At 23.7% G+C, this 13,466-nt stretch overlaps 1 protein-coding gene across 3 annotated transcripts in view; it reads right to left on the reverse strand.

Annotated features, from left to right (window-relative positions):
- LOC129968551 (neuropathy target esterase sws-like) overlaps nt 1-13,466 on the reverse strand; it is a 41,171-nt gene that overhangs the window by 13,548 nt on the left and 14,157 nt on the right. For all 3 annotated transcript variants that reach the window (XM_056082560.1, XM_056082559.1, XM_056082561.1), the window contains exons 16-27: nt 12,908-13,031; nt 11,890-11,939; nt 11,712-11,775; nt 11,260-11,332; nt 10,221-10,352; nt 10,070-10,133; nt 8,701-8,869; nt 7,819-8,001; nt 7,412-7,530; nt 7,104-7,260; nt 6,086-6,149; nt 4,559-4,681 (exon numbers count right to left, since the gene is read on the reverse strand). In XM_056082560.1, coding sequence (XP_055938535.1) covers nt 4,559-4,681; nt 6,086-6,149; nt 7,104-7,260; nt 7,412-7,530; nt 7,819-8,001; nt 8,701-8,869; nt 10,070-10,133; nt 10,221-10,352; nt 11,260-11,332; nt 11,712-11,775; nt 11,890-11,939; nt 12,908-13,031 — 1,322 coding nt within the window. The remainder of the gene's footprint in view (nt 1-4,558; nt 4,682-6,085; nt 6,150-7,103; nt 7,261-7,411; nt 7,531-7,818; nt 8,002-8,700; nt 8,870-10,069; nt 10,134-10,220; nt 10,353-11,259; nt 11,333-11,711; nt 11,776-11,889; nt 11,940-12,907; nt 13,032-13,466) is intronic.

The following is a 13,466-nucleotide window of genomic DNA, read 5'->3' on the forward strand; positions in this document are numbered from 1 at the left end:
AATCATAAACAAATCGCTCAAATGCCTAGGCCGAATATGATACAAATGGTTTAAGATTTGGAAACAGCTCCTCTAAAGGAGTGGGAATACCCTAATTTCACATTAACATTGCAATTAACTCTAGTAATCTTAGGTACCCCAAATTGTTTTTGTCAGGAGAAATTATACCTGAAATCAGAACTGATTTTCTTTCATGATTAAATATACAATTAATTTCTCTCATCAATAAATGACTTTTTTTCCCAAAACCATACTATATTTGTGAATAATAAATACATCAAATATTGAAACTTTCCTTATTGCTGTTATACAAAATCTGAATGTCCATTAATAGTTTCCAGCAATGAAATTATAGTTAAATGCTACCTGAATCATTAATTTATATTCCTTTTAAATTTCACTTATTACCCAAAATATCTTACTTAAAAACTCTAGCTTATTAAAAAGAATGTGCAAATTTTTAAGCCCTTATATCAGTAAATAATGAACCAGCAATATTCAATATTTCATCAATATTTTGTGATTGGATTTAGTGTCACAGACACAATACACTAAGGTATATTTAATTATTAGGCTTATTACCCAACATAAAAACAATGGATTTAGATTTGTGAATTCTCATACATTTTGAAATAAATAATAAATTTTTAGATATTTTTATTTTATTTATTTATTTAAAATTTGGGCTTTTAATTTAGTTTTGTTAAAAACAGCAAATCCTAAAGATAATCTGGACTAAGGAAGCATAATACAGAATAAAATATAAAGAAAGAATTTTTTTCATTTGCTGGAAATTGCAATTTTTAGCATACGTAACAAAGTTAGTTTTGCAAATTATCATATTGTATCATTTAAAGATATGTTTAATAAAGTTGTTGGCACCTAAATTCTATGGAATATTTCAGAGCAACTTCCTTGCCAAAAAATATTATCATAACATTAATTACAATAATTATAAAAATAAAAATTTAAAGAATCTAACTTAAAGAAATGATAACACTTGAAATTTCCTTAAATTCTTTGCTTTAATAATTAAGTTCGCCGTTGTGGTGATTCACATAGTAAGTAGTTGCTCAACATACCACACACCAAAATAAAATTTCATGATAATAACATAATCATGCAGAAAATTTATAGTACTTAACTAACAGCCTTAAAAATCCACCTAAGCCAAGAATATTCAAATAATACTGATATCATTAAAAATAAATAACGACTTTCACAATGAAAATCAGTACTAAATGCTTTTTAACATCACAAATAGTTTTCAATGTATAAAGTAAATTTAATTTAATTATTTAATTCATATATCATTAAAAAAATAAAGACTGTCACAATGAAAATCAGTACTAAATGCTTTCTAACATCACAAATAGTTTTCAATGTATAAAGTAAATTTAATTTAATTATTAAATTCACATTAAAATTACATTAAACCAAATATTCTGCTTCTACAGAACACACAATCCATTTTTATTAGATATTACCTGCAAGCAATTCATAACTACCCATATCAAAGTATTACAAAAATGGATTTATTTAAAATTTTCTTAGTGGACATAATAATAAAATCTGCTATTCTGAATCTGAAAGAGCATGTACAGATATAAATAATTGTTTAATAACTTTTTTTTAATGAAGAGAAATGCACCTTTTATGACATTATCAAGACAAAAAAAATTTTACTATTAAAATTAAATACTCATATTTAATTTGATAAATTGGATAATCTGCAGCATTATTTTAACAAAGAGTTGCTTGATATTTTTAAAAACATTTTTTACATATTTTCTTTGTTACTCATAAAATGAATTTAATACAATATGTAAAATAAAGCTTTGTATTAATTCTGAAATACAAACATTATTTATAAAATAACAAATATGGTCTAAAATGAAATTTTTTAAAAATGAATGTAAATCCATGCATTAGAAAGATAAGAAAGGAAATGAATGCATGCAAACTTCATCCACATGCCAAGCAAAAGGCTCTTAAAAATGTAGAAAACAAAAACTGAAAAAAAGTAGTAATAAAATTAATAAAAATAATTTATGACCAAAATAGAATTAAAAGCCTATACTAAATTATTTTCTACATACAATATGAAAAATTTATACCACAGATAAACTAATATAATTTATATTTAACAGTAAATGAGTAAGAAATTATGTTATTTATACTTACAGATGTTACTGAATTTTAGACTAATAAGATTATTTACATTTAATAAGTATTCATAGACAAAATAAAACTAGGTCTTAAACTACCTTTATGTGTTTTATCACATATATCTGCCTTCATTAAAGTATCCAATTATTTCCTTTCATCTGTTTATTTTTAAAAGGGGTAATATAATGTTAAACTTGGATTAGTTCTGCTGTTAATTAGTAAACGTACTTAATAATAAAATTTTAATTAAATGGATAATGTAAAATACAGCAATCATTGATCAAACTGTCAGTAGTATGAAATATAAACTAAATGAAATGTATGAAAAAAATTAAGAATCTGATCAAAAATAGATGGCAAAGTAAACAGAAGTGTAAGAAGTGTTATGTGCAAATAAAAATGTTTCTCTTTTTAAAGTGATACACTTGAAGATGTGGATGTAAAACTGATACGACTAAATGATGTTCAGAAAGGAAAAGAAAGGTTTAACAAAAAGAATGTCCCTTGACAGTTTTTTATTTAAATGAAGGAACATAAATTCAAGATCATTAATGGAAATTAATAAGTATAAAAATGATAATGTAAAAGGATCAAGGAGTAAGTATTTTAATCACTATATTAAAATGCAAATTGTTGGCATTTAAATATCTCTGGGCTTATCTCTAAACTGATTATATAGTTTTCCAAACAGTTATATCCGTAAGGTAACTAAAATGTAAGGAAACCTTTGGAGCAATCATTACAGCAGGTTCAAAATTAGTCATAGTTGGCATGTATTATATTAGTTGTCAAACCATGAAAATTGATTAGAATAATCAATATAACAGGGATTTGAAAATTGATTAGAATAATCAATATAACAGGGATTTGAAAATTGATTAGAATAATCAATATAACAGGGATTTATAAATTGATTAGAATAATCAATATAACAGGAATTTATAAAAAATAATTTCCTTTTTATTAAATGAAAACACTAGGAGAACAGATTCATATTTTAAATAAAGAACGTAAGAAATGAAGAAAACAAGGATACAAAAAATTTCAATAATTCTATACCCTATTTAAAGAGCATGCTTCAAAAAAGGGTAGCAGAATAGTGGATATTAACTTCAGCCAGTGATTTACAATGTTTAACTATTCATTGCTGATGAAAGAGTGGGCCTCATTTGTTACATCTTCTTGCATATCATAATGCAAAAAGATAATTAGAATTGTAATCTTCCCATAAAACAAACAATTAAATAAAAACAAATCAATCAACAAGTAGATAATAGACAATACAAACAAATAAAGTCTCATATTAGAAAAAATTTGAACATGATTTGAGATACAAATATGTGCAACTAGAATATTTGGGGAAAATAATTGGGTGCAGAAAGTTAAAAAAGCCACTTAGAAATTGGGTTATGAATGCATAAACAAAGCTGCTTGAGTTATAAAGATTTTAATTTTTTTAGATTAGAATAAATTACTTTAAAATGTCAAGTTAATTGAGAAAACAAAATATTTGATTTACTAATATTGCGAAAGGCTCAAGAAAAAATGATTGCTACAAAGTTTTCAATCACATAAATTAGTGCTTAGCTTGACTTAAAAAAATGCCTTTTAATTCTAGAAAAAATGTGTATGATTAATGCTCTGAAAAATCAGAGCAGCAACTAAAAATATAAATAAAAGCAGCTAAAATAAATATTAATTATAGAATTTCAGTATATCAAGAAAATTGGGAAACTAACCTTCGAAAAATGTTTTTCATTCTTAACTTAAAGGTGCATAAATTAAAAATATAAAATCTAATTGAAATATTGCCTTAATGAGAACTTTTTAAAAAATTATATTTACATTAATATTTAAGTAAAGTAATGTTTTTATTATATATCTTTCTGCAGTGAGTAAGGGTTTTGCTTGCAAGTAGCAAATGCAATAATAGGTAGCAAAGGAATTCAAAAATGAGATATAAGCAAAAGTCTAATTTCATGTTAGAAAAAAACTTTCATATTGCAAATTATATATAATAAATGAATAAAAGTATTTATTTTCATTTGATAAGAAAGAATTGCAAATAAATCACAGTCAATGAGTGACTAAACTAAACGTCAATTAATAGTAATAAGTTTTTAACTATAACTTATAACTATAAACTGCCAAATAATAAAACTATATTATCATTTTAAATGTCAAGAGCATAATTTATATTCAGATTACTATATTAATCATAAAATTACCAAAAAATTATTACATGAATAATACAATTTTGGGAAGGAAAAAAAACTCATAAAGCAAATAATTAAAAATTTCAATACCATTGACTGAGATTTGCAATTGTCTAATGTAAAAGCTATTAAGAAGCAAATTTTAAAAAAATTAAAAATCACTAAAACTGTACCATGAGTGTGGACTCTCATTGTACTATCTGTAATGTCTGTAGTAATAGTAAAATATGGTAACCAAAGATCTTCTATTTGTCTTTCTCCAAAAACTTCTTGAATTGTTCGGTTGAATCCAGCTCCTGAAAAGTTGCAAAACTTAACTTGTAAATCAGAATTAATCCAACCAACAAAAAAATTATAAATTAAACACAAATAAATATATCCTAAAACATACATACTCTATTAACAAAATTATCTTTATTTAAACAACCCTGACAAAAAAAATTACTCTTTTGTAAACACTCACAAAAATAACTTTTAAGTACAATAAAAATAGTAGAAGATACATATAACTGTATGCTATATTCCATCAGAATTTTTCTTATAAAGATAAATCATATTATATATAAGTGTGACTTAAAAAAATTGTACTATTTAATATCATTTGCTATTTAGTACATTTTGCTTTTAAAAACCATTTTTTACTCACTCAAATCAGGAACTGTTGAGGATATTTTAAAATGCTAATCAAAATTTAAAACAATCTATTACTTGTGTAAACTATAAAATATATAAATGTAGTTTTGCATTTTAAAAAACACGTCAACACTTAGAATAAAACTTATTAATGATAGAATAAAACTTAGCATTAAATAAGCATTACAATAAAACTTAATTATAATTTTTATGAAATCCAAATAAAAAAAATAAAAAATAATAAAAATTCATAGCATTTAAATAATTAAAACAATGTTGAAATATGTTACTAAAATATTTTATAAAATGAAGAAATATTAACATGAAGTTATATTTAAAACTATAATAATAATATAATCAAAATTATATAATGATAAAGCAGAACAAATGTTCAAAAAGTATGAAATCGAAATTAAATTGATAATTATATGAAAACCATTTGGAATTTAATTCTAATCCATTAACAAATGTCAATAGAAAAAAATATAAATTTATTGATATAAAATTCACTATTTTAATGCTGAATTCTATTAATAGTAATAACTAAAAACCCCTCTAATTTCATGCAAGAAAAACTGAAAATTCAATATACTGTACTTTTTTTATATACTTTTATATACTTTTTTTAATTGAAAATTCAATATATTGTACTGCCATTTTTTTAAAGATATCTATAGGAATTATTAAAGTTGAACGAGAACATAAAAATAATGGAATATGCCACAAAATTACTTATCCATATAATTGCTATTTCAACAAAAAGAAAAAAAAATCGCAGCAAAAGTTTTCCTAAAATGTTCTGATAGTTAGATATGGCAACAATTTGTAAAAAATTTGTCTTTTTTTTTATCTGAAGGAATTTACACAAAAAATTTTTATGCATTTTGATGTTATCCAAATGTAGAAGATTAATATTTTCCAAACTTTCTTCACAATATTTGCTCATTTTATTTAAAAGTCATCTAGCACTATAAATAGAATTCTTTGGATTCTAATCTAGATTAATCAGATTCATATTTTAAATCGACAGAATTTTAAAATGTATTATGTATTTCCAAACAAATTACCTGTAAACATTGCAGTAGCTGGATAAGTAAGATCAAGTATTTGGCGCCAATAAGAATTCATTTTCTACAGTTAAAGAATGAAAATTTGTTATTAATGCCATAAAAGTAACAACTTACATCAACTTTACATTCTATAAAATAAATTAAAAGTATCAAAACATAGATTAAGATTCAAATTTCAAACTAATTCAACTATTTAAAGTTAATAACAAATATTAAGAATTATGGAAGTTGATATGAATTATGATAAAGAAAGATACATATTTAATATTTCTAATAATAATAAGAATTCAAACATGAATTCTATAAAACATAAATAAAATTCTTAGTTTTTATCTGAAGAATATCACAAAAAAACTTATATATCTATATATGAATAGTTAAACTATATTAATGTATAGTTTTAAATATAAAGAGGAAAAATCAGTGCACATATTTTTCAGCCAAGATATTTTTTTAAAAAATTCTAAGCAGAAAACAATTTTCTTTTATAATCATAGTAAACTATTTTATTAATAAATGTAAAAAATTATGAATTTAACATTATATATTCTGCTTTACCATCTAAGTATAGAGTAAATATATAAAAAATCATAACATTTTTTTCAATGATCATTTATTATTTTTATTTCAGTCTTTTACAAACCTGTGCATTTAAACAAAACAGGAAAAAAATGAAATAAAAGATGGGAAGTGGTAATATATTAGATTTTTGCCTTATTACATCTTATTCAAATAATATGTAGCATTTGGCAAACTATTTTTTTCTTTTTCCTTTTTAATATCTCAACCTTCTCAAAACTTCACAGTTCAGTGAAAAGCCATAATTTATATTCTATAGCACAAACTGCTAAATTTTTCAAACTTTTTTATAAAGTAAGTTTATCCATATAAAACAAACACACATTAATATATTTCAAATATCTTATCATAACATTTAAAGATTTTTTTTAAACTCGTATCTTGATCAATGAAAGAAAATAAATGTTTCAAATTAATTACTAAAAAAAATACTCACATATGACCACTCTCTTGCTTTTTGAGTCATAGTTGTCACATCACTTTCTTGACACCACAATGCTCCCATGAAAGCCCCAATACTGACTCCCCCAACCATATCAACAGGTATGCCAGCTTCCCGTAAAGCTTTTATAATGCCAACATGAGCTGCACCCCTGAAGAAAATTCATAAATTGTATTCATTTACAAACTCTCAAGAAAATAATTCTTTATACAGAAGAGAAAAGTACATTAGTGATTAAATGCAACTTGTAATTATTAAAACAAAACTTTAAAATTGTAGGCAGCAAGACATATTTTACATACCTTGCACCACCTCCACCAAGTACTAATCCAAATGAAGTGCCAGTTAAGAAACGAGCCAGTCGAGAAAAATCGGAATGGATATTGGGAGGATTGACAAAAAGTTTGTTATATACATCTGCCTAAATATTAAGAAAAATAAAGTTTAAAAACTTTCAAGAAGAAGAATTTAAAAAAACATTTATATCTAAAATAAAAATAAAAACATTGACTAAATTTAAAACATACAGAACATTTAAAAAGAAGATTAAAATACATCTTTTTGGTAAATAAGATCATAACAATTATCTAATCATATATTTAAGTTTTAATACTGTATTTTTATAAGTTTTCCAATAAAAGTGGTTTTGAAAATAAAGGGGAAAAAACAATATTTTTACTAATTAATATTATATTAAAAATTATCTCACCAATCGCATAGGTGATTTTTTAGTAAACATTCTTTTAGGACAGCGGATGTGATAATGAGATGAGCACCAAGACCTCATATTTAGCCACTCAACAGTTTTGCGTGGTTTGATTCTGTCATCTCTATGAAGAAGAACTAGCTCTTTCTGAGTACGAACAGCAAAATGCTCCAATTCTTTTTCCATCTGAAAATTAATAATTTATCAATACAAAAATTTCAAATGCGGTAAAATAATACTAATTATATTGTCCCTTAGTTCTATGATTCAGAGCAAAAAAAGTTAATATTTATAGAAATTTTGCACTTTTTACTTTTAGATCAATTAAACAAACAGCATAAAAATTATTTTACAAAATGAAATGCAGATTTTAGATTTTTCAATATAATTAGACAAAAAAAAAAAAAAAATTCTGGTCTTTTAAAAATGATTTTTAAAAAAACCATTAATTCTATTCTTTCACCTCTTCCAATTTCAAGCCATGCTTATAGCAATATCTCAGGTATACCAAATCACCCTTGTTTACATTTGTATAATAAGAAACTTTTAAATAATAAAATAAATTCATGCTTTCAGAAATATAATGATTTACTGAATAAATGAATTAAAAAAAAGAAATTAAGAAGTTTTCACTACTTAATATTTTGATTTCCATAATTCAATACATTTATTAAAAAAATATCGACAAAGAGAATATATGAATAATACATTAAAATTAATATAAAATTCAACCATCTAAAAAAACTGACTTTATTTTTTAATGTAATATGATTATTATTAAAATTAGTTACAATAAGTATTAAATAAATTAAATTTATAATTGAAACTTTTTTATGTGCAGTTAAGAACTATTTATCATAACAGAACAGTACTTTGACTCTTTACCTCTCCAACAGTTGGTTCAGCATCAGCCAATGCAACAATTATTATGCAATCGGCTTGTCTAATACATCTTTGAGTCCATGGTGAAAAGTATGAATCACACTGATACAAAACTATTTTATGTTGGTCTTCTTGTTGTGCAAGCCAGCTGCATAATCTGTATTCATTTGCACTAATAAAAAAAAAGAAAAGAATTTCAAGAAAAATTAAGCACATTTTCAATGAGAATATCAACTTTAAATTAATCACGAATCAATCCAAAAATAATTTTAAAGCCTTTAATTAATATATTAATAATAAAATTTGGATTTACCACAATTCTGTTAAGTATATTTTAATTTTAAAAAAAAATGCTTTTTAAAAATTGTATTAATGGAAATTGTTTTATCACAATTAGCAGTATATTTACTTATAAAAGTTTAAAATACAGTAGCTGCTGCTTTATGTAATCACTTCAGGACTTAGCAATTTTGATAACATTAATTAATTTATAACAATAAAAAAAATTGGGTAAAATTAATTATATTTCTATCACATCAAGGAAAAAAAAATAGTAAAGAAAAGCCCCCAGGGCTTCTATATTTCCAAAAATAATGATTTAAAATATTCATTCATTGTTGTTTATCAACAATTATTCCTTAATAGTTCATTTACACACATTTTTAAAAAGTTGTTGAATTATGCAGCATGCTGAGTTTCAAAATATGATTTCACGTGGCTTTTCTTCAACACATTCTTCCTTATCCAAATCATTTGTTTATTGCTTGGTCTTGCTCTTAAAAAGTTTGTAGTTTTTCAAAATTTTAGAAAGAGGCTGATAAATTTTCAAATACACTACAGTGTTGCATTGAATCATTTTAGATAAACTTTCAGGCTTGTTAAGCATTTCAGTTTTGTGTTTAAAGCTCAAATAAGTTCATCAAATAGTAAATTATGGTTATTTGACAGATTTCATGCCAAAGCAGTCCGCTTACATCAATCGAGACCATTCTAGTTGAGATAAAAGAATGTGAACCTCATCCTAAAAGGAAAATGACTCGCAGATGTTTCTTTGCAAATGAAGTAAAAAATTCAAAGAATATTAATTGGTAATGGTGATTCAAAATGAAAGACTGGAAAATTTTCTACTTCAAATCTGATAATATTAAATGACTTAGTTATAACACTAAATAAAAACTTTTGTGTACATTTTAATATGTCAACTCAGGACCAGAGGATTTTGATAATATAAAAATTAAATATGTATTAATTGTGATGACATTAAGCAGTGTCTACAGTATAAAATATTTTACTAATGTATATGTCTACTGTATGTATAATATCATATTTTAATTACAAAAAAGTTCAAGCTCAAAGAAAGAAAGAAATATACCTTAATAAGGCAGTAGGTCCAAGAGTTTTTTTAATTATGTCAGATGTAAGTCGCAGAGTAGGTCCTAGAAAAAAATTTAGATACATTCTAAAAAATAATGATAAAAATAAAATTAAATACATTTATCTTACATCATAAAAATGCATCTTACCAATAGCAGTTAAAGCATGGTTTAACTCTAAAGTAAAAGCTGTAAGGGGTACATCATCCATTGCAGCTAGAATAGCAACAGTAGCAAAATTTGAGCCTGTTGGTCTAGAATCCATTGTAAATGCCTTTTCACCTGCAACAGAAAGACAAAGGAATATTTAAAACAAATTATAATATCTATGTTCAATGTTTTAAAAACCAACAAAATATTTTTTATAACAGAAATTTTTATTCTACTTCTGATTTTACTCTGTTTTCTGTTGTAAGGTACAAAATGTATAATTCATAAAAAAAAAAAATCTCAGCATTGCTTATTATTGAACTTAATCATCTTACTATCAAACAAAGATGTTTTATCAGAAAAATAAATATCCCTAAAAGTGCATATTTATGAAGTATTTTTAATTTCCATATTAAAATTAATATTAATACAATGTTTTGAAATGACAAAACCAAATTTAAAATGTAAATTCCAATTCTCCAGAATAAATTAGCTTGAATGCAAATAAAACTTTTCCATTTGAAAGAAATGAATATTTAATTATTAGTAACTGAAAATCAGATATCTTAATGTTAAATAAAGTTTGCCTTTTTTTACATATATCTGAAAATGTACATAAAAGTTTGATGACTATAATTCTTGTTTGCTATTAATGGCCATTTAGCACAAAAAAAACTGTACGCTTTCCAAACTGAAAAGAATGTGTTATAATTTAAATAAAGTTCTAAGTAAAAATTTAACCTTATTGAATAGAAAAACATAAACAAAAAATGATGCCAATAAAAAAAAGCAGTAATTGAAACATTAAAGTGTAAAATTTTGGGAATTTTGTTCAATAGTTCTGAAAATATGCGGAAGTATATCGAATACCATTATACAGCAAAATAACTTAAACAGTAATGCTAAAAACTATTTACAGATTGCATTTTTCATCACTTTATAAAATTACACTAGGTGTAAAAGTTGAATAAAAAAAACCTATGCAGCAACTTAATAATTAATACAAAAATATACACAGCAAAAAATGAAAATTACTTACTGGCATAAGGAATTCTTTTCTGAAGGGAGCCAAGTATACGATGTCCAAGTAAATGAATAAAACGGGTAACAACCTATGAAAATATATTTGTCTATACTTCCATACCAAAATTCATTTTTTGTAGTATAGTGCTTACAAAACATAATAAATAAAACTGAAAATACAAATTATAAATACTTCACATTATACAATACATAGAGACAAATAACTTACTAAAAAAAATCTATTACTATTTTTTGTTAGAAATTTCCTTTTCCATAAAATTTTAATATTAAAAATTCATATGAATAACAGAACTATAAGGTTTAATATTAGACTATACTATTCTAAATATTTTTATTGAATAAAAGCATAATAATTTGTACAAATTCAAAGATATAAAATTCTGATTAGAAAATGAATTTAATAAAAATTAAATAGAAATTAAAATAACAAATACAAAATAAAAATACCTCAGGATATTTAATTTTGATGGCATTCAACAATCCTTCAGGGAGTTTTGCTAACTCTGAATTTCTGAAACATTATTTAATGACTAATCAGTTTAAAAATAGTCAGTCTTAAAGAATAAATTATAATTGACATTAATAATAATAACAAATTAGATAAAAGTTGCACTGAATCTCTCACCTCACAGCCATGACAGTTGTTGATCTTCTAGTCTGTGTTAATACTTCCACCTGCAAATTATTTTTTCCCTCTAATTATAGAAATTTTTTAAAAAAGCTAAAATAAAACTTTTTTTTAACAAAATTTAAAATTTTATTCATTTTTTTTATCATTAAATATTTAAATAATAGTGGAAATCAGGATAAAAGACTAATGAGAATATATTAAATGTTTTTTTAAGATTAAAAATAAAATTTAGAAACAATAATTTTTCGAACCATTAAAATCACACACAAAAAATGCATAATACTGCTATAAAAAAGAATTGTCGTAATGAATAAAAGAAACTAATATATTTCAGATACTACATAAGAGAAAAAAATCAATTTATCAGTTTAAATTAATGAAGCTAATAAGGAGTGTTAACTCTCCGCACAAAAAAGCATTTATTAAAGAGGACAGAATACTTTGGATCAAATGGAAAACAAACTTTAATTTTTTATAATTAAATAAAATATAAAATAACTAAAAACCATTATCAAACTAACAATTTCAACAAAGCATTTCATTTTCACAAATTTTAATGCCTTTACAAATTTTGGAAATATTAATAGTCTTTACTCTTTAGAATTACTTAGAAATACTCTTTAGAATTGTTTAAATGGATCAACTATCTTAAAATGAAGACGTAGTTTCTTAAACATATTAGTTAAGTTAAATTTCTGAAACTATTCATTATAATTAATTAAAGTGAATATCAAACAGAAATTTAACCATCCATTTAAACAAACATAACTAACTTCTTCTCCACTTACTTTTTATTTACATCAGAAAATAATAATAACCATAATTAAAAATAAATTTACTCATTGTTTAAAGAGAATTTGGGAAAATATATATAAACTTATAAAAGTATCTCATGTGTCATTTTAACACTATTTATAAAGGAGAAAGTAATAACCCTTCAGAAAATATAATACTGCAAAAAAATTATTCACATATATACACAGAAATCAGAACAAAAATTTTAGATACTAACAATTCCAACAAGATCTCCTCTGCCATATTCACCAACTAATTCTTTCTTGCCATCTGGTCTTTTCAAAACAGACCTTAAACGTCCACTCAAAAGGATATATGTGCAATCAGAGATATCATCTTGCCTAATAAAAAAAATTAATGTTTTTCAGCAAATTCGATCAGATTGAATGTTGCAGCATTTATTGGTTGAAGCATTAATTTAATAAAACAGTGATAAATATAAATAAAGCGTAGCATTTTACAATAATAATTTTACATATCTGATACTTCATTAATAATTTAATGCATTCTTACAATTAGGGATATTTTAATATAAAACTCACATATTTAAGTGCATTTTATATTATATTTAATTTTAAGAAATACATAAATCAGATGCATATTATAACATTGTTAAACAAAAACTGAAGACATTTTGAGATTTCATTGACCTTTCTCTCCGGGATAATTACCAAATACAGATACAAACATTTCAAATATTATGCATATTATATATCCTTCATCAAAACATTTTTGAATGCAACACACACAAAAAAAGCAATAATACACTTATCTGA

The sequence above is a fragment of the Argiope bruennichi genome, chromosome 5, assembly GCF_947563725.1.
Source record: "Argiope bruennichi chromosome 5, qqArgBrue1.1, whole genome shotgun sequence".
Taxonomy (NCBI): Eukaryota; Metazoa; Arthropoda; class Arachnida; order Araneae; family Araneidae; genus Argiope; species Argiope bruennichi.